This window comes from Acinonyx jubatus, chromosome B2 (assembly GCF_027475565.1).
Source record: "Acinonyx jubatus isolate Ajub_Pintada_27869175 chromosome B2, VMU_Ajub_asm_v1.0, whole genome shotgun sequence".
Classification (NCBI taxonomy): domain Eukaryota; kingdom Metazoa; phylum Chordata; class Mammalia; order Carnivora; family Felidae; genus Acinonyx; species Acinonyx jubatus.
In genome coordinates this window covers 125,120,367-125,142,361 of record NC_069385.1, presented here as the reverse complement: position 1 = coordinate 125,142,361, position 21,995 = coordinate 125,120,367, and the positions used below count along the sequence as shown (strand labels likewise).

General features: G+C 49.5%; 1 protein-coding gene across 1 annotated transcript in view; it reads left to right on the top strand.

The window, feature by feature from the left end:
* Positions 1-1,112: 1,112 nt before the first annotated feature.
* PXDC1 (PX domain containing 1) overlaps positions 1,113-21,995 on the top strand; it is a 28,077-nt gene continuing 7,194 nt past the window's right edge. The window contains exons 1-3 of the mRNA XM_015073556.3: positions 1,113-1,792; positions 14,959-15,050; positions 15,751-15,868. Of these exons, the coding sequence (XP_014929042.2) occupies positions 1,537-1,792; positions 14,959-15,050; positions 15,751-15,868 (466 nt within the window). The 5' untranslated portion in view covers positions 1,113-1,536. The remainder of the gene's footprint in view (positions 1,793-14,958; positions 15,051-15,750; positions 15,869-21,995) is intronic.

Sequence of the window (21,995 nt, the reverse complement as noted above, 5' to 3'; positions counted from 1 at the left end):
AGTGCTGAAGAGCCAACCCGGTCTCTCCCACCCCTGCCTAGGGCGATGTGAAGTCACTTGAGACACTTCAGGACCCAATTTCCAATTCTTAAACTATCCCTTGAAATTATCTACCAATGAGGAACAGCCTAAGAAATCAAGGCTGCTATAGATCCCAGTTTTCAATGTGGGCAGTTAACCCACTTAGACTTCCGAAATCCCAGTCTCACAAAGGGCTACCAGGCTCCGGGGGAGGCTCTTTCAGAGGAGACGCCTTTCCCACCACCAGTTTGTCCCACTTCTTAAAAAGATTTAGGGTCTTCTTTTCCTTTTGGGGGCGACCGCTTGGCTGGCTGGCCGGACGAGATCTTAAGAGACGCCCCTTCTCAGTCTGTCCATCCCGCCGCGTCCTGGTCTGCAGCAGGCGTCCGGGCTGCTGCAGCACGACTGGAATGCGCGGGGGGACGCGGGGCGGGGAGCGGACGCGGGGCGGGGTGGAGACGCTGGGCACGGGGAGAACGCGGGGCAGGCGGGTCTCTGCCCTAACCTCGGCTCCCGGCCCTGCCTGGGGTGGGTGGGCGACGGCTCAAGGACTAGGGCGAGACCAACAGTCCCGACGCCCGGCGCGACCGGACCTCTGGCACCGCAGCCTCGCCCGCGCTCCGCCCAACCCTCGTCCCGGCCCCGGCACACGTGCAGTTTCCTTCCCGGTCGCCGGCCGGGTGGGGCGCGTAGCCCCCCACCCACGAGTTCCCCAGGACCGAGAAACGGAAGAGAAGAAAGTCTGCACCGCGAGCCCCGGGAGTGCAGGCCCGTCCCCGCCCTCCCTTCCCAGCTTCTCGTCCAGTCACCGGCCGGCGGCTCAGGGGCCGGGAGGGGAAGGAAGCGGCGGGGGCGGTCCGGGTCCGGGCCCGGGCGGGGGGCGCGGGGGAGGGGCCCGGCGCTCGGGTTTCGGCCGGGCGCCCGGCCGCCAGGGTGCCGGCGGCCCCAGCAGCGCGGGCTTCGCGTGGGCGGCGCGGGGCGCGGCGGGCCAGGCCACCCCCTCCGCTTGCGGCCCGCGGCCCGCGGCGCGTCCGCTCACCCGGAGGCGGGAGGAAGGCGGCGGCGGCGGCCTCGACGTCGACGACCGCGCCGCCCGCGATGGGAAGTGCCTTATAAAGCCGCAACTCGGCCGGGCCCGACCGACTCGCCGCCGCGCTTCCCCTGGAGTGCGCGCAGAGGCCGGGGGCTGACCCCAGACAGACCGGGGTTACGACGGACTCCGGCCCTTGACAGCCGCCAGACGGACCGCGGCTCCGGACAGACCTCGGACGGCCGGCGGACTCCGGCCCCATCCCGGGTCCTAGCGGCCCACAGGCAGACCCCGGCCCCATCCCAGCTCCGGACAGACATCGGACGGACCCTGGCCCCGGATAGACCTCAATCCCGGGCAGACCGCAGGCACACGGCGGCCCGATCCCGGCTCCGGAGACCTCGGACCGACCCCGGCCCGGCAGGCGGGCGGGCGGGCGGGGGCCGAGGGCGCCCCCGGAGGCGGGGGCATGCGCGGCCCGCGGCATGGCCTCGGCGGTGTTTGAGGGCACCTCGCTCGTGAACATGTTCGTGCGCGGCTGCTGGGTGAACGGCATCCGCAGGCTCATCGTCAGCCGGCGCGGCGACGAGGAGGAGTTCTTCGAGATCCGCACCGAGTGGTCGGACCGCAGCGTGCTCTACCTGCACCGCAGCTTCGCAGACCTGGGCCGCCTCTGGCAGCGCCTCCGCGACGCCTTCCCCGAGGACCGGCCCGAGCTAGCGCGCGCGCCGCTGCGGCAAGGTTCGGGGGCCGCGGGCACTGGGGTGGGGCCGGGGGGCGCCTCGGATGGGATCTTAGCCGGAGATGTGGTTGCATGGTCGTCTTACAGCGCAATGAAGGGAGGAGGGGAAGTTACTTAAACCGAGATTGCGGCTTTCCCCTCCATCCCTGGCACGGGATAGGGGACGCTCAGATCCTCCGCTCCCAAATGAAGGGCGCCCGAGGCGGCAGTGGTCGGAGGACAAGGAGTCAGCCCGTGGAGCTCTGGGGCCTCTGGGCCGAGATTAGCAAAACAGGCGCCCTGACTGTCCCCAGGGACGAGTCACTGACCAGTACCAGTGCAGCGGCCAGTGTTGGGGTGAACCCAGCCCCTGCTCCGGCATGGCGGCCTCCCCACCTCCCAACCCCCGGGAGGGCGGGCTGCGACCCCCGCCTCGCCCGGAAGGGGACAGGAGAGAGTCGGTGAAACATTTGGGAAGAGTTAACCACAGTGTCCGGCTGGGGTCGCGTCGGCTCTGGCAGCCGCCCCTCCGAGGGCTCCGCTGGAAGGGGCTGTGTCTCCGGTCTCCTCCGGTGACGGAGGAGCCTGGGTGCGAGGTGCCACGCAGCCTTCTGTCACTCCTCCGGAGGGGCCTCCCTTCTGGCGACTACTAGGGAGAGCCCGGTCCCCACCCCAGGGGTGGGTCCAACATTTGGGTTTGATTAACCGCGGCAGCCTCCTCCCTGGCCTTGTGACTGCCCTGGCCCTTGGAGATTTGAGTTCTCAGAGGACTACCGCGGCTTCCTTTTGCCAGGCTGACGCCCTTCCAGGGGCTGCACTTGGGAGGCAGTAGGAGAGGCGGCCGGCCGCCAGAGGGAAGGAAGCGCCTGAGCGAGGCGAGCCTAGAAGTAGGAGGGGCTGGGGGAGAGGGGGCCAGGGAAGGCTGTAGGGCTCTGAGCAACCTTCCTCCACCACCGCTTGTGACCACCTGCAGCGCTTAGAATGGTCACACATCACCCAGAGGCCGTCCTGTCCACAGTCTTCTAAACATACCTGGGGGCTCCTTTGGGGGCATTTTACTGAAGCAGAGGGTGGCTGGGACGAGTCTCCTTAGCTGCTGGTCTGCCTGAGGTCTTATGATAACCTCTACTTCCCCGGGTCGATTCCCCTCCCCAGTGTGTGAATTATATGGATAATTAGCTCAGTTCTCATGACACATCCTTTGGAAAGGCTCCCAAAGCCAGCAAGTTTGAAGGCCCTGAGCCAGACGGCCTGCCTTTCAGGGTTCTCTTTGCCCCCCAGATTCTCACATTGATTTCGGATATGGAGATAGCTTTGTATTGTTTCAGCATGGCAGAGTTTTCCTTGGATTTGCTATTTGGGTGTGGATGTTGTTGTATTTTTTGATTTACCAAATGAATGCCTGAATCAGGAAAGCTTAGATGCAGGAACAGCAGTTTATTGTTGACTTACGTCCTTGCTGGAACAAGGCTGACCATTAACACATGAGAGCCCCTGAGAGCTGGCAGAGAGCTGGCCCTCCCCTCTGTGCTCCCCCCCCCGACACACCCCCTCCACCCCTGCTCTAGGTCTCACTCTGGTCAGGTGACACAGCTCAGGTGTGTGACCCCAAGCAGGTAGATTGGCTGGAATTGTTCCCCCCTGACCCCGCCCCGTAGCATAGTACTTTTCCTATTCTTGTCTTTTTCTTTTCCTTTTTTTTTTTTTTTTTTTTGGTGAGAATTACAATGCATAGTATAGTGTCCAGCAATAGTTAGTCCTTCCTATACTCTAGTTGTTACTGTTACCCTCAGCGTCAGCACTTCTGGCAAGGGTTGTAGCCAGCTGGGAGGCCCCAGGATATGGTAGTGAAAACACCTTGCCTGGAGCAGAGGCAGGGGTGAGTGTGAGGCACCAGACTTGCTTTACACACACAGCCAGGCTCTGTCCTCTCTGCACTCACGCTCTGGATCCGTTCTGGGTTCGTGATGCGGAGACACATAGCGTGCGTCTGAAGAGTGGAGCATCTACAAGTGAGAAAGGTTTAGGAAGAAAGTGATTATCAGGGAGAAAAGAAGATCCAGAAGGACAGGATGGCTGCTCAGGTATCTGAGGGGGACTAGAACTGGGTGTTAGCCAGGCTGCTGGTAGAGGTAGGGGCGGTGGGGGTGATCAGGACGGGGACCAGTGGTTGGCTTTATACTGGAACTGTTGGCACTACCTCCTGGGCTAGAGTCCTGTCCAGTGGAGACCTCCTGCCAGGGCTGGGCTGGCACCCCCTGGAGGGGAGGAGATGGGCACTGGGACCAGAGGAAGGCGTGACCTTAATTCTTTGTTCCGGTCCTAGATTCTCTGCCTGGGGGCAAGCTGGTACTGACCCTTCCTGCACTACCTGAGTTTTGGGGCGCAATCCCAGGGGAACCCCTTTTCCTTTCTTAGATCCTCTTAAGTCCAGGGAAATTGTTCACGGAATAAAACACATAACAGTAACGTAAGAGAAGATTCTACCTTATTTTTATGCAGGTTTATTATTTGCATAAAAACATTGTCTGGATATGCAAACTGTAAATACAAAAGGTAACCAGGTGCATGTATTCTATTGGAAACGCCAGGTTTTCTCAGTATAATTCCCCATCAAATTCCCTCGCTTGAAATTTATTAAAATAGTTCTGGGCTGGGCTAGATCTGGGCTCTCTACTTTTATTAAAAATCTTTGTGAGGAAATCTGGGTTTTGGAGCTCACGCTGGCAGCCGGCTGGTAGCTCTTATAAATGTCTGACTGAACACCCTCACGGGGTGTGAAAGCCTTGGCCCCTACTTGCATTTTTGAATCTGCATGCAATTAAAGGGATGTTGAGCCCTTTTTCTTAGTCCCCCAAGTGCTGCAGTGGAGGAAAATGTTTATGTAGAGAGAATGTGCTTTTTTCTCCCTTGTGCACATGCACTGTGGTGTTAAGCTCGGCAACCGTCCGTGGGCCTTGAATATTTCACAGAGACACATGCGCAGAGATACTTAAAGCCCTGCATGGGTAGAGGCACAGTGCTCACTAATTTACCTTCCTGGCCTCCTGTTTGGGCAGGGCTGACCACCCCGTCCTTTCTTGGGCCCCAGCCTGAGAAGATGGAGACAGCTGCTTCCTGTGGATATTATCTCTGGGTGACCAAGGGGTTCCTTTTGCCTTTTCTACACCTTCTACCCAGTGGGGCTGGGTCTTTAAGTTGAATTCCCTCTGCATAATACTTGTGTGGTTCAGAGTTTCCTGACCGTGGCCAAGGTTTCCTGCCTATTACATCCCTTACATCTGGGAAGGTTTAACATGTTAAAACATCAGCATGTAGAATCTCTGATTGACCATTTGGGGCTCTTGGACTATTCTGATTTTTGTTTTTTTAATAGCACCAATATCAGGCTTTGTGAAGTCATCTGGTCATCACTGCAGCAAGAAATTCTATTTCCAAAATAGTCAGGTGATCTTTGATTCCTGACTACCGTGAAGTCAACATTTTGATTTCACATCCATCCATTCAGTGAGTATCCGCTGAGTACCTACCATGTGCCAGGAATTAGTCTAGGTGGTGGGGACACAGCAGTGATCAAAAGAGACAAAAAAAAAAAAATCCCTGCCTTCATGACTCTCATTCTCTTGTTGGGATAAATCTAATAATAAACAAGAAAGACAAATAAATAATATGTTAGATAGTAATAAGTATTCAGAAGAAAAAAGTAAGCAAGGAAAGGGCCTATGACCTCTAAGGGGAAGAGTTCACTTTCAGATAAGGTTCTCCAGAAAATCTCAAAGGAAATGAACTTTGAGTCGAGACCTGAAGGAAGGGAGGGAACAAGCCATTTTGTCAATACCTGGGGAAGAAAGCATTCCAGACAGAGGTGAGAACAAGTGCAAAGGCCCTGAGGCCAGCATATGCCTGATGGCTTCAAGAAGTGAGGAGGCAGCCCTCATGGCTGGAGTGGAGAGTAGGCTATGGAGAGTAGGTGACCAGAGAGGAGGGAATGGGCAGATCTGGGAATACTCTGGCCGCTGAGAAAGAGTGGAGGTGGGCAAGGGGGAGTCAAGGAGATGGGAGACAGGTGCTAGGGCATCCTGCCAGGTGCAGCAGAGCAGGTGTAAGAAGTAGTCAAACACTGATGTGTGTGGCTGAATTTGGTTCTTGGTCCTGTGATCTTATCCCATCGGATCTCAGACTGTGCTGTGGGCCCCCGGTGACCTGACCTAACCTCTCAGCTGGAGAAGGAGCCAGCCAGAAACTTACACAGGTGGTTAGGTAGCTTGCTTCTAAGTCATGGTGACTTTCCGCCCAATTTCCAGGGAGAAATTTGGCCTGCTTCTTGAGCAGACAGCATTGTGAACCTACTGGTGGCATCTTGGCTGCCCTTGAACTAGCCCCCTGGAGACACAGGTCCCCTTCCCTTTTAAAACAAGTCTGGGCCTCCTGTGTCTCTGCTGTCTGTTTTTACAGACACTTTTCCAAACGGTGAAAGATGTTTCTGTGTTGTGAAAAGTCAAGTAAAAGGAAGATTCAAGTGCTAGTGGATGGTGACAGTGCCATGCAAAGTTACTGAAATAATGGGCATTTGATTGGGGTGCCTGGGTGGCTCAGTTGGTTAAGCGTCTGACTTCAGCTTGGGTCATGATCTCACAGCTCACGAGTTCGAGCCCCATGATGGGCTCTATATTGACAGCTCAGAGCCTGGAGCCTGCTTTGGATTCTGTGGTCTCCCTCTCTCTCTGCCCCTCCCCCACTCACACTCTGTCTCTGTCTCTCTCTCAAAATAAATATTTAAAAAATAAAAGAAATAATAATTTGATCAGTTTGCCACTTCTCACTGAAGCTCCGTGTGGAGGGGGGTGGGATTCGGGAGAGTGAGGACAGGCTAGGAGTATGAACCCAATATGCATTTTACCCTCATGGCCTCCCCGACAGACGTTGGCCGTGGCCCACTCTTTGTGTGTCCTTGGGAGGGAGTGGGAGAGACAGTAAACTGAAGTGAGTCCTCTTCAGTAGTTGGTTGCTGGTCCACTGAATCCATGGAAATAGCTTTTTATTGGTGTTTGTGTTCACGTTTACTTTTTTGGGTGACAGTAGGCATCCACTGGACACTTTTGGTCATCATCACTGAAACATGGACCCCGTGTCCTGGAAGGGGTCTGGGAAGCTCCCTGGGGCCGCTTCATCTGCATCCTCTCTTTGATTGATGGGTGGGGCAGGGACGACGTGGGGGCGAAGGTGTCCATGCCCCATCCTTTCCTGGCCAGGCTGCAGCCTCCCTTAAATGGTGAGAGCACAGATGTATCATGCCCGGCACAGACCCATGTGCGGGGATGATCGTATTCTCCAGACAGACTCCTCCAGTCCACCCTCCTCACCCCACCCCCTAAATTGAGTCATGACTGTGGACAGAGCCACTTAGCTCTTTGGCTGATTTACACTGGCAAGTTTTCATATCTGTCTTAAGAACAAAACATCTTAATCACCCTTTGTAGGTACGTAACTTAGAATCAGCAGGAAAAATATGATGCACAGCAATTGGACAGAGGGTAGAGAGGGAGGAGGGAAGGAATAACATGTGATTAAAGTTTTTACCTAGAGAATCTGAATCCCACCAGAAGCCCCTCCTGTGTCCTTCAGGAGAAAATCCCCAAGGCCCTGCAAGATTGAGGACCCACCTGGGGACAGAGGGTCCAGGTGGGAGAGGTCAGGGTCATAGTGACTCACCTATGGATACAGCAGTGTCACCGTGGAAGAGGATCAGGCTGAGTGGTTGAAGGCATTGGCTTTGGAACCAGATGGGTGAAGATTCAGACTCTGGCTCTGTCACCTGCTACTTGCTGGGTGACTTCAGGCAAGCTGCTTGGTTCCTCAAGCCTCAATGCCTGACTGATGAAAGAGCAGTAATGATATCCACAGGCAGGACTGCTGGAGTACCGAAGCAGTGACAGCCACAAAGTACCCAGCACCTTGGTGGACACTGGAGAGCTGCTTTGGACTCAGGTCCCTGAAGCTTCTGCCCTTTGCTCTCGAACACACAGCCTTCCCTCACTGAGAGTCAACCAGATGGGCAAGTGCGAGTATCATTGCCCGGCCTGCTGCCCCTGACAGCATCCTCTCCAGGTGTGGCTCTTTGTCCTCATGTCCCTAGGAGGCAGGGATGGTGATAGCCCCTGCCTAGGCTAAAGAGAGCCCACAAAGGGGGTCACCGAAATTACCTCAGTGGGATGCTTACAGACCAGGTCTGTGGCTTTGCTTATCCAGAAACTAGAATTTGGTGTTTGACGTGGGTCATGCTTGGGGACTGTGCTCCAGGGGGCAGTTTCACAGGGGGCAGATTAGGATGGACTCCTAGGGCAGGTATATGTATTAACCGTAAGAAATAGAACTGCCAAGTGGGTAGAGTTGGGACCAGAGCCTGCATAGGAGGCCACGGCTGCCCATTGCCTGCCACGGGCAAACCCTTAATGCAGTTTGTAAGGGCCTACTTGTCTCAGTCCTCGCCTTCCAGCCTCCTTAGGGCCTCTACACTTCCTGACCCCGTTCCCTGTTCCCATCCTCCCTCCCTGCCTCCTGTATCTGCTCACCCTTCAGGCTTCCTCGCCTAGAGAGGGTGGTCTCCCTGCTGGGAGTCTTCTCAGCCCCCCATGTGACACCCTACTCTTTGTGTCCAGTGTTTGCCACAGCTCCGTTCTCCTGGCTCTCAGGAAAACTCTGGGGATCTAGGGGTGCCACAGCACCCCCACCTGACAGGGTGCCCAGCCAGTCAGTACTTCAGCATGTGTGGGTAAATACATGCTTCCTGTTTTGTGAGTGTGGCATGGGATGGGGTGCCCTGAATACCTTTGTTGGTTGAAGACAGACTGGCCGAGTGAGTGGATCTTAAACTCATGAAGTGTGAAGTTCAGGAAGGGAACTGTGCTTTTATTGGGAGAGAATAATGAAGAGGCCCAGGGAAGGAGGGATTGGGAAAGGGCACAGTAGAGACCAGTACGTTTAAGTCAAGCACTCACTCTCTTGTGCTGGTAAAAGGATGTGTCACTCAAGGGAGCACCTCCCAGGTGCAAGAAGAAACAGAGGAAGGAGGGTCTTCTTCTCTCAGCCCCTTCTTCGATCCTCAGGGAAGTGCTATTTCTTCTCTGCCTCTCTGTGTCCTCCTCCTCCTCCTTTCTGTCCCCTGCTTTTCATTCTTGGAAAGATGCAGGGAAGAAATTAATGCCCATCAGGATTCCCCCTCTTACAGCAGGTGTGAGCATCACTGAACTAGAGCAGCCTATAAGAGGGAGGGTAGGTACCACCGTCAGCTGGGAACGAGGGACAGACAGGGTTTCTGTCCTTCCAGACATGCTGTGCAATACCCCACACATGGGAACAAGGAGACCTGCATAGAGTAACCACGGGCTCCCAGGGAATTAGAACTTCCACTGAGATGCTTAAGTACGCACAGAATAACCATCTGGGTCACGCTGTCAAGCAAATCATTATTTACTTGCCACTTCTTGAATGTTGAGTACCTACCTAGAAAACAGGCACTTAGGAAATCAGCACTGAAAATTTCCCTTAGAAGATTTATAATAGTTTGCTTCTAAAACTCATACGCAACCTTTAAAGAATACCTACCCCTATGCTCCCAGGATGACCGTGCATTCCTCACCTCACCCGAGCAATCTGCCTTGCTGTACAGTGTGTTCATGGACACATTTTTTAAATGGAAAAGGACCTCTTTAAATGTAATTTATTATTTGAGTCAGTTTGAAAGGTCACTTTACAGAAAATTTCCGTAGGGCTGTATTCTGAGAATCTCCTCTAAGAGACTTGTGTTGTTAGGGTAATGGGCACTTCTTAATGTGCTTTGAAAAGGACGTTCTTCCTTCCCAATTGACCCAAGAGACACCTTGTTATTTCTGAAATGATGGAAGACGGCACTCAGGTTAGATTCCGACCTCTGAAGCCCAGCCCCCCGGGGAAGCCTGGCTCAGTTATCAGAGGAGTTCATTCCAAAGCCTCCACTTACTGAAACAGTGGGACTTTGGACCCACGTTTCTGAGGTTAGGAAACTGGTTTGTTTACATTAGCTCTTACTGATAAGTCTTTGTGCTGACCCTGAAATGTTCAGTTTGGGTTCCAAGAATAAGTCAGGTGTTTATGATTGCATGAAGAGGTTAATCCTGAAAAGTGACAGAATCACATTTTCTGTTCTCAATTTTCAGTGCCAAACTAGTTTAGGAATAAAGGGCACCCTGGATGCTCTAGGCTGATTTTTGGCCACCAAATGTATGTTAAATTGGCACACTGTAATTTACATATAGTCATATTATCAGTCTTTCGGATTCAAATCTCTATTTTAGGATAATCTGGTTAAAATCTCCACATCACAAACTGTGTAGATTGTAATTTTACAAATTGAAGTTTTATTAAGTGATTATGCTTTATCAGAAATTAGAAAAATTGCCAGGGGCTGTGAAGTTTTCTGAGTCAACTTCCTAACAACTAAAACATCCAGGCGGACGATTATCCTTCAATCCTCACTGGATTAAATCCCGTGCGTTCCACAGAGTGCTGGCCCCCTCTGCTGGCCAGTTCTGGAATGACATTCTCAGTACCAATAGATAATAAAGTTTTTCCATCCGGCTGTGCAAAATCACAGCCGTTGGCCCGCCTGCAGTTTTTGTTATTACCATCTCAGATAGTACAACGGAGCCAAACAATATCTCCACAGAATTATCATTTCATCCACAATATTTGGAATAAAAACCTAAAAGTATTTACATTGTTGTATTTAAACATATTTTTGAAATAAGTTTTAAAATTGGTATTCACTGTAAACAGTTGCTATCTGGAGAGGCTTTAGCAGCCATTAAAAACCAAAGCTGTTGCGTCACAAAGGAAAAACACAACCGTTAGGGTAGAAAACAACCCCAATGCATAGAATTAGTCTGTTTGGGATGGGCTCAGTTCTTGGCCACCTGCCACAGAAAAGTAACGCAATGACCCACATGTGGGTTCTCTTCACTACTTCACTCATCAGCAGTTGTAGCATTTTGAGAATTTATAAGAATTTCGGGTGTCGCCAGCAGCTGTCTAAGGTTTCCACCAGTTATGAAACAAACCTGAAAGGAACCCAGTGACTATGAAACAATTAGAAATTTTAAAATTTTTTTAACTTAATTTATTTATTTTGAGAGAGAGAGGGAGAGAGAGAATCCCAAGCAGGCTCTGCACTGTCAGCATGAAACCTGTTGTGGGGTTCAAACTCACGAAACCATGAGATCATGACCCAAGCTGAAACCAGGAGTCATATGCTTAACCAAATGGGCCACCCAGGTACCCCAACAATTAGAAATTTTAAAATAGATATTTATTTCATTTTTGCACTGTGGCCGTTTGGGGTGTGTCTTCTTAAAAATATTTTCCTAAAGCATTTCAGGTACCCATTGTTCAATGGGAGGCACTTTTAAAACAGTCCAGAAGAGTGATGTCCAGGGCCCAGGACAGAAGGAAAATGCAGATGTCTGGCCAGGCAGCCAGGGGCTGCTTGGAGAGTGGTGACTCCTTCATGCCCACGTTTGGGGTGTTGGGAGACTTGCTGTACTCTTAGCTCTGGTGGTGGCTGTTAGACGGCTTTCACCACATTCTGCTAGATCCATCATTTCATCAATTTCTGCCTTTTATTAGCTGAGGCCCCTGCTGGGGAAGAGGCCAGTGCTAGTTGTCACCCCGTGGATACATTTCTTCAGAGAGAGGGGGATGGCACCTTGAGGGAGCTGATCCAGATTGCCAGCGTGATTGTCTCCGGGAAGCCCTGAGAGAGAAGCAAGTGATAAAATGTGCCCCCAGCAAAAGGCCCAGAGCTTAAAAAGTAATCATCTGTCCTTTCTGTTCTTGCAGTGAGGGATTCCAGCATCTTCCTTTCCCTGGTTAAATTTCCTCAGCCTCCTTTTGTTTGGAAACATGTTTACATTTCCAAGGAGGACCATCTGGCCGCCATTCGGAAACATAAAGACGGGTCAAAGGAAGCAGTGTGGTTCCACACACTTTCACAAATAAAATCGAGCCAGACTGGCCGGTGACTCACACGGTATGCCCCTTTGCTCTCAGGCAGCTCTCCTGTGAGGCCTGTGACCTAGAGCCAGCTGGCAGGAGGTTCTAGCTGGGGTCTGGCTGAGTGTGGTGCTGAGAAGCAGGAATTAGGGTCACTGCCCCGTGGGCAAGACAGAGCACACGCTTGGAAGATAACGCATGCTTGACTCGTGTTCACTAATACTAGACTTCTGTGCTCTCTTATGCAACTTTACTCAGCAAACGGCTAACAAACATGGATCCCCTGCTTGTGTCAGGCCCTGTGCTTAGTGATGATAAAGGTGAGATGAGCCACAGGCACGTCCTACCCTCAGTTTTGCACAGTGGGCTTGGGGAGACCCAGAGGTCCAGGAGCAGTCACAGTGCCAAGTAGCAAATACTGTGGTGGGGGAAGGTCAAGGGGTTTGGGTAGCATGGACCTTCTCAATGGGCATGAGAGTATGGAGATGGCAGGGCACAGAGCTGGGCAGGTGGGGTGGGGTTGGTCATGGAGGGTCTGTGCATTGAGCTCAGATACCCATACTTTTTCCAGTATCTTCATCAGGTTCTTCATCAGCTACTTCCAGAGGCCTCTTCTGGTATTTCCTGCCTTTCTCCACTTCATTCTGGAAAATGGAATACTCTACCAGGAAGAGAGCATTGCCAGATAAAATACAGAACCCCCAGTTAACTTTGAATTTCAGATAAACAGCCAATAATTTTTCAGTAGAAGTCTATCCATACTATTGTATTATTCACTGCTTATCTGAAATTCCTATTTAACTAGGTGTCCCATGTTTTATTTGCTAAACCCGGCCATGCTTAAAAAAATCAGTATAGAAAAGAATGTATTTATCTGACTAAATCTTAGCCTTTGAGGTCATAGACCCAACCAGGGGCTGAACATTAATTAAATCAAAGATGTAACCAAAACTATATCATTAAGGCAAAAATGCAAGAATTATAAACCTCTGTGCTAACTTAAGATTGTTAAATTATGATTTATATTCTATAAAATGGGTTTGAGTATGTTGCATGCATTGATTATATGAGAGGCTAATCTTCCTACAAATGTACGTACAGAATATTAAAATACAGCTACTGTGTCATAAACTTGAGTGATTTAAAACTTATGTTCTAGAGGTAATCAAAGTTGTAATTTAGTAATAGTTTTGATCATCTTAGGATACAGAAGCATTCAGTGGAGATGATTTATTTAATTGTCCTCTCTTTAAAAACAGTTTTGCAGTGGGTTTTGCACTGGCCTTTTTTTCCTGTGTAAACTCCCCTGTGGTAAGCAGAAGATGAAAGCATTTTGGTTCCAAGGGCAGCGGCACAGTGTGTGTGTGTGTGTGTGTGTGTGTGTGTGTTTCTAAGCAGGGAATTTAGGGCCTAGGGGAGAAGCATCCTGAGAATCTGGCACTATTTTCTTTCTTTTCCCTGCTTCCCACAATATGAAGGGTGGTGTGGTAGGGCCTGGTAACCCAAGGAGAAGGGGAGAAGGCCCGGTCCCTTTCTCTAGTGACTGCTGGGATGTCATACTGGGGTGTGTGTTCGAGTGGACAGAGGCTGTAGGTTTCTCAGCAGGCGAGTCACAGCCCACCCACCTCTGGGACTCCTCCCTGAACAGCTACAGGCTGGCCACCTGGGCCTGCATGGCTGAGGAGGTAGACAGGGCCAGACGGCCCCTCTGATACCCAAGGTGGCCTGTACTTTAGGAAGTTGAGAGAACAATTCTCAGCCTTGACTACAAGTTGTCCCTGACTCAGGCTGATGTGAGGGATCCCCCTGCTACCACCCAGGCTTTCAGAAATGTCCTCACTCATGTTTGGGGGTGTCCCTGGCTCCAAGAAATGTATGTTCTGGTCATCTTATTTTAATCATATAGTTCAGGAAATTAATTTTATCATGATGTAGTCTTAGTCAATGACTTGCCTGAAAAACAAACAACCCTTTTGGGACACCTGGGTGGCTCAGTTGGCTCAGTTGGTTAAGCGCTTGACTCTTGGGTTTCAGCTCAGGTCATGATCTCGTGGTTCGTGAGTTCGAGCCCCACACGGCAAAGAGCCTGATTGGGATTCTCTCTCCCTCTCTCTCTGCCCCTCCCCCACTCGCTCTTTCAAAATGAATAAACTTAAAAAATTAAAAAACAAAGCAAAACAAAAAAAAAAAAGAACCTGTCTCCTGCAGAGCAAAACCAAACCAGAAATGAAAAACTTAGATTCAGCAAGTGACAACAGTTCTGGGGTTCTGGCGTCTGGTTTGGTCATGACTCAGGGACAGTCATGCTGGGTCACACGAAGTATGGAGAAGAGGCCAGTGCCCATGGGAATCTCCTATTCCCCTGTCTCTAGGACCCCGATGTGGAGAAACTGAAAGGGGAAGGTTTGTGTCCTTTACTGTTCCTGGGGAGAGGGAAACATACCCCGGACCTCCAGGCTGCCAGCTGTAATATTTTACAAACAAAGGACTATACTTTCTAACAGCCCCTTGGGACTTCTGGTAAGTGTAACAAGGATAGATATTCAGATTCCTGAAAAGTGCTGTGAGTCATACCCACTTTGGGTTTTTCTGGTTAAAGGTCTGATTTTTCCCTTCCAAACCCAGCATTTAAATGACTTGCCTAAATATGGGCTCCATTTACATATGCCCTGCAGTGAGGTCAGCTGAGGCTGGCAGGGCAAGCCCTTCCACTGTGTGGTTGGGGGTAGGCAGGTCCTGGGGAGCCTCCCCTGGCTGTGGCCACCACGCTGTCAGGGGCTGAGTGGTCCCCAGCCAAGCTGTGGCCTTCTCCAGGGTGTTTACAGGGCTGGCCCAGACTGTCCCATTCAGAGGAGACTTTGATATGTGGCTTACACCTACCTTCCCCACTCATTCCACTGTCCCCAGCCTGCCTGACTTCTTTTGGATGGACATTGTCCACTTCGGCACATGTGTAAATCATTCAATGGGTCACTGAAACTCAAAATGAGGTTTAGAGGAGGGCTTTCAGGGTAGGACTAAGGAAATAATCCCAGACATCTTTTATGGAGGATGGCGCAGGGCATCCTTGTCATGGGATGCCTGTTGTTCTGTATTTAACTTAGGGGCACAGTTCCTGGTCTGATTTTTTGGCTTTAAGGCATTTCTGTCTCAATTCTAGGACTGGTCGCCATAAAGGATGCGCATGATATAGAGACCAGGCTCAATGAAGTGGAGAAGTTGCTGAAAACCATCATAAGCATGCCGTGCAAAGTAAGTAGCATCTGGGCTGGGCTGGAGGTGGGAGGTCAGGACACATCTGGCCAGCTGCCCCCTCCCTTGGGGGGGTAGGAATAGCCAGGGGAAAGGAAGATTTTTGTGGGGTGTTATGGCTCCATTGTTTTCTCCTTGGGGAAGAAGCGGGAATGAAGGGCCAAGGAGGCATTGAGTAGGAAGAGACAAGGTCCTTCCATTGCCGTGGTCTTTGCTGTCTTGCCTCCACTCAGAAGCCCACTCGTGTTGCAGCGGGTGTTTTGGAAGAGGGTGTATGGGAGCCAAGAAGAGTGTTAGTAGATGAAGTTTGCAAGCTTCATGTGGGGTCGTGAGGAAGAACCTGGACTCTAGTCAGGCAGTCACCATTTGACTACCATAGCATCCGTTTCCTCACCTGTGAACAGGGAAAGTCGACACACTGCAGTTTATTGTACAGTGAAGGGACCTGTGTGTGGAACACTGGCACATACCAAGCACTCAGGAAAACTCACCAGTGTTTCCATTAACCCCATCCTATCTGTCCCTGGGGCCTTGCATTTTTGCCACATGGGGCCCAAAGTAAATGAAGAGCGTGCCATTATTGAAGCCTCATCAGTGTGGTCAGTCCCGCAGAGCGTCTGAACAGTCCGGGGACGTTAACATCAGGTGAGGCTGCCATGACGGAGGATGAAGTTTTAGTAATTAATGTACTTACTCTCAGTATTCTAGGTCAGAAGTTGTGCTCACCTTCTTTGAAAGATCTCCTTTGGATCAGGTGTTAAAAAATGACAATGTCCATAAAATTCAACCCAGCTTTCAAAGCCCAGTGAAAATATCAGGTAAGAGCTACAGGGAAGGCATGGCGGGGGGTAGGTGCTGCTGTTGATGGGTGTGGTTTCCCAGAAGCCCTTCCAGTTCAGTGTCTGTGTGGTGGGCACCCCCTTCTATGGGATCCAGAAAGACAGTGCAACAGAAGGGGGAAGATAGTGGGTGTAGCTGTGGCCTGATTTTCATGACACACTGCGTTTTCTACCTACTGACCTGCATTTACACTTTTCCTGTTTCCAAAGTGAGTGACATGGCATGTAAATTGGAACTTACCTAAGAAATAGCATAACGAGAGGCCCGAGAGGGCGGCTCAGCTGGTTAAGTGTCTGACTTCTGGTTTCGGATCAGGTTATGATCTCACGGTTCATGGGTTTGAGCCCCGAGTCAGCCTCCACACTGAGAGTGCAGGGCCTGCTTGGGATTCTCTCCCTGTCTCTGCCCCTCCCCTACTTACTCACTCTCTCTTTCTATCAAAATAAAGAAACTTTAAAAAAAAGATATGATGAAAACATTAATAAGGCTTTTTGAAGCAAACTACTGTAATCGGGAGCCTAGCGTGCTAAAATAAGATAGTTTCTATAAGGTGGCAATGAATTTGGTTTTAGGGCACCCAGGACAAACAGGGAAGCCAGTTTGGGTATCACCAGTCTTGATGCCGGGCCATGCCTTCTAGCCCCAAACAGGCAGATGTCCCAGCAGCAGGAAGAGCGAATGGTCAGCTGGGAGGAGCTGCTGGCTGGCTCAGCTGTGGGGTGGATGGAAAGGGAGGGCAGGCCTGGACTTCACCCTGTTGGGTAGCTTTCTGAATCTAGGTCACACCTGTTGCTAGGACAGTAGACTTTTATTTCTGCAGTACGATTGTGGTGAAGGCTGCTGAGGGGCATTTTGTGGGGAAAAGAGCTCTGTCTTGGGAGCCTCAGCTACGGGGCTCCCCCAGGCAGTGGATCTATTTCTGAATGGAGGAGGGAGGAGAGAAGAAGGAGCAGTGGAGGAGGAAGGCTCAGGAAGTTGATGAAGAAGAGTCCACAGATGAGAGCACATCTGAGCCCAGAGCTGGCTCATAAGAAGGCATGGGGGGTTCATGGTGATGGGGAGACATAGGACAAATCAGGATGGTGGCAGCCGATATCTTTGGTAGAAAAGTGTCCTTACTGAGCTATGCGTCACACAGCAGGGTTGAGATTCCTAGTTGTGTGCGGTGGCGGTGTGGACAGGATGGACAAGTCCTGGGGCCCTGGAGTGGAAAACACGTTTGGATATGGCTACATGTAAGCAGGATGGCTGTTAGGCCTGGGTTTGTTGGGGTCTGGTGCTTTTGATGTCTTCCTGTGTGTTCTTAAAAGAGCAGGGTTGTTTGGGCATCTCTCCTTAGCTGGCACCTGGCACCCAGAAACTCCTTTATAAGAGAAATGGCAGTCACTTATCTTGGTTGGGTGTCTACGGACCCCAGTCCTGCAGGGCACAACCAGGACTCCGGGAACCTAACTGTCAGTCATGTTGGGCTTTACTTGCTGTCACCAGGACTGTGGGCAAGTGTCTGTTCTTTAGCCCTGAGCAGAAAAGTCCCAGAACTGGTGTCTCTGTTTTGCCTTATTTCTTTCTGTTTTGAGCAAATAGGACAACAGAGAGCCACAGAACCCTTTCAGACCTTGTGTTGGTGGCTGAGCTGCATGGAGTTGCTTCTGATTCATTCCTGGAGTGCAGCAAGCTGGAACACTCCCTTTGTCTCTGTGTCCTGTTTGTACCTGTGGCTTGGATAAACACAGGACCCATGTTTACCCTAAAGGGCTGAGAGTAATGAGGTGAAAATTAACAGGGGCAACTGTAGTGTCCCAGGTGAGATTTGAACTACATTCTCTGGGTCTATTTGCGAGGACTCAGGACAGGTTTCAGCCTGCAGGGACACGGCAGTAGGTGGAAGAAACTGGAACAATTTTGGCTCCACACAGAACGCTTTGTAACAACTGTGCCTGCCTAACAATGAAGTCTGTAAACATCTATTGTAAGTCTGTGCTGAAAGACTTACACTCCGTGCAAAGGCCAGGGGGCCTATCAGAGGCATCCCTCTCAGGGTTAGCAGGCTGTGAGAAGCCTCTCCACCCCTCCAGGGCTAAGATTCTCTGACTCCTGGGGATTTTATCCTATTCATCAGCTCTGATCTATTGGGCACCAAGTCTGGGGCTTCTCCCTTGGAAGCTTCCCAGGCTTCCCATCTTTGCTCCAGGAGTAGCCAGCCCTCACTCTGTCTGAGTGAGTGCTTCTCACCATAAATTAGTGTGTACATGTGCAGGCAGTGAGGGGGCATTCCCCAGGAAGTAAGATGTACTTTCATTATTCACAGAGGGAGGAAACCAATCCAGTAAGACAATGAACTATAGTAAATTCAAAAATACTTTTCAGTGAAACTTCTACTTACAGTAACACAAACAGCCCTTTTGGGAACTAGCCTGCACAGGGGCAAGCCATATTATGCTGGCTGGTTCCCCTGTGTGGGTGTTTATGGATTCGGGGAGCCTCAGGCTCTGGAGAGCATGGCCAGCCTGGGAACATGCCCCAGGACACACCCTGAATACTGAGGTCGGTCATAACTCTGACTTCCTGGGCTCACCCATTTTCTCAAGACCTTACACTCATGGTAAAGGCCAAGTGCCCTAGTCATTCCAGGCATGCCAGAGTCTGATCCTGTCACCATAGAACCCTTTGCTCCAGACCCTCAGCCTCCCCTCAGTGGGGCTTTGCAGGGCTGTGGGCCCCTGTCTTCCCTCTGTTCACACAAACTCTGCCTGTCTGTCACATCCTGCTAAATTCCATTCGGTGGTAAAAACCCACTAAATTGCACTCAATCATGAAAATGTCCTTGCCTCCTGCGACTCACTGCACCCTTCCTCCTCCTCTCCTGTCTCATTTCTTAATGTGTTTTTATGCTGTGGATGTGGCATTTATGGAGGTGGCACCATGGGGGACAGGCACTTGACCTAGGCTGTCAGAGGCTTGCTTCCCTTTATGGGTAGGCAGGCACACAGCCTCTTCTTTCTCCTATTGAGACCGCCTTGTGGTCAGGGCTCCACTAGATGGTGCCAGGTGCTAGCAGTGTGGGAACCACGCCACGTCCTGGGGCCCAGGCAAGGCAGTCAGGAAACTCTGTGGTCCCTTCAGCAATGCTTTGGGCCAGTACAGCCTTAAACATTGTTCATCCTATGTTAATCTAAATGTTTATGGAATAAAAAAACCCTAAATGTTCTTTTCTACACTGTGGCTGTGTCTGTGCTTTTAAGCATAAACCCCAGCTGAGATCTGGCTACTTGGATTAATCAACATAAGCCATAAAAATCTAATTATTCAGGTTTGGGGGGCCTGGAAATGACCTATAATTTCATATTTCATTAACCAAACATCTGTACAATCTCAACTCTAACTTTTACCTTAAAAGGTTAATCTGATTAGCCAATTAATAAAAAGGTGGTGCTTTGGATTTTGTTCTATTGCTGGACTACACTGAAAATATAACGGGAGAGAGGATTTAGATGGAGGGTGGCTACGCTATGAATGCTTTCAGGACTGAGCTAATGTCTGCTGAAAAAAGGAATGTATGAATTACTGAACTGAAGGAATGATGGCCTAGGGGACATATGAAAACATGGCTACAGATAAAAATATAGAGAAGTTGCCACTGGGCAAACACCACAGTAGTACAGTTGACCCTTGACCAACATGGGGGTTGGGGCACCCACTCCCCACAGTTGAAAATCTGTGTATAACTTTGACTCCCCCAAAACTTAACTACTGGTAGCCCATTGTTGACCAGAAGCCTTACCAATAACATAAACAGTTGATAGCATATATTTTGTATGTTATATGTATTACACACTATATTCTTATAAAAGTAAACTAGAGGAAAGAAAACATTAATAAGGAAATCATAAGGAAAATACATGTACAGTACTGTACTATATTTATCCAAAACCAAATCCACATATTAGTGGACCCATGTAGTTCAAATTTGTATCATTCAAGGGTCAAGTATAATTGTTGCAGTAAAGACCCTATCTTTCCTGTTAAGATAGTAGGGCAAAGTTTAAGGTTTTACACACTCTCAATGCATCTCCCCTGGGATATTTATTAACTACAAAGAGAAAGAGTAAATGTGGCAGAAACTTCTTATGCAAGTGATCCTGATGAACATCCTGGAAAAAAGGCCTGTTGACATCAGACACCCCCTGGCAGGATGCATGGAGGGGACACAGGGTCACCCTGCAGGATTCCTGCCTGGAACGCACCACCTGGGTCACATCGCAAAAGCATCAGGCAAATCCAGGGACCTTCGATAAAATACCTCACCAGTCCTGCCCAAAGTGTTACTTTCATGAGAGATGAGAGGAGAGATCGAGGGACCATCAGAGGTCATACAAAACTGGGACACAGCAACTCAAGGCAATAAGGGATCCTGGATTGGGTCTGGAACAGAAAAAAAAGAGGGACATTAGTGAAAAAGCCTGTGACACTCAAGTAAGGGAAGTATTTAGTTATATCCAGCTTTCTTCACAGCACCATAGTTATGTAGAATATTAACATCAGGAGAAGCTGGGGGGAGTGCCATGAGAACTCTGTACTATTCTTGTAACTTTTCTGTAATTCTAAAATTAGCTCAAAATAAAAAGTTAAGAAATGGCAAAGCAGAACTCTTCATGTGAAAAAAAATATGAATGCAGAAAAGTAGCTTGAAAGTGAACGGCTTCGTGGAATTAGTCAATTATGTGATTAAGGCAATTACATTGGCCAGTGATTTTTGCTATAGGTACTAAGCTGACTTCTAAGAAATTCACATTTTAAGTATGTTTGAAGATCGCCTTCAGAGGTTAGCACTTTTCTGTAATAATAACATTTTCTTTGGTTCTTTTTATTTGCTTGACATTAGCAATAATGATACCATCATTACCATTTTTCAAGCCCTCCACATTTGTTAGATTCTTTACAAATACCATCTCATGTCATCTCCACCTAAGTCTTTTAGGATGGGCACCATTATTCCCATTTTGCAGATGAAGAAACCGAGCAAGAAGTAACCTGCTCCTCATGCACAAGTAGCAGAACTAGTTTCCAGCTTGCCTTGTAAAAAATTAAACCACATGACTATGTACAGAGGTTTCTTTGCATAAGCAGTTAAGGGATGATTTGTTACAAATCTGTTTTGGGGGGCTGGCAAAGATTCCATGTTTTAGAGTTCCAAATTTCATACTTAAGAAAAATTAGGAAGTTCAAAAGTTCCCAAGCAAGGTAACTCTTCAGAAACATGTTCAGAAATGTTTTGCTGCACGTACATTCGTTTTCACTTATAGGGTTTTCCCCTCCAAATTCCCTTAGCAAAGGGGTGGGAGAGGGGCTGGAAGCTATTAGCTGGCTGAGGTTTTATGTGCTTCTGAGACAGATTTGAGTCAGTTAGGAAAACACAATAAAGAAAGTGGTTCTGTGCTGCCATAGATTTTTATTTGAGCAGCGAGGGAATCTTAATCTTTCCTGTTAAAAGTTAGTCATCTTCAGAGTCTGTTCACTGAGACTTTGGTAAACATCTTCTCTCACATAGAAATGCTGTTGTTCCCAGAGGCTCCAAGCACTGACTTCTCCTTGGGTTTTGATGCCCTTCTCGTGACTTTAGGCTCTCCGTGCTTGTTCTTGCACAGGGAAGGCAGGTGGGCTTCAATCCAGAGGGGTGGGGTGGGCAGGAAGAGCAATGTGCTGTCACCCAGAGTGTGATTAACTGGGCTGGTGTTTCAAAAGACCAAAGGCACTGGACCTGTCACTTCTGCAGAAAGTCAGGAGGAAATTTTAGCAATTACTTGGCAAATCTGGTTGAGGAAGAGTCATTTTAGTCCTGTGGGGTAAGGAGGAAATCTTCTGTTTTTCTTTGTTCATTTTTGTGTGGTTTCCCTAATTCTCTTTGTATGGAGAAAACTTTGAAGAACTGTGAACCAAATACCTAGAAAGATTAAAAATAAACAGGAAGTTGTAATTATACTTATGAAAAAAGCAAATCCACACATGGGAATAAAATAACCTAAATTATAACAAGATATAAGAAAAAAATATAAGGAAACAATCCCCTAAACAATTGCATCAGATGCCCACTGAGACTGTGGATAG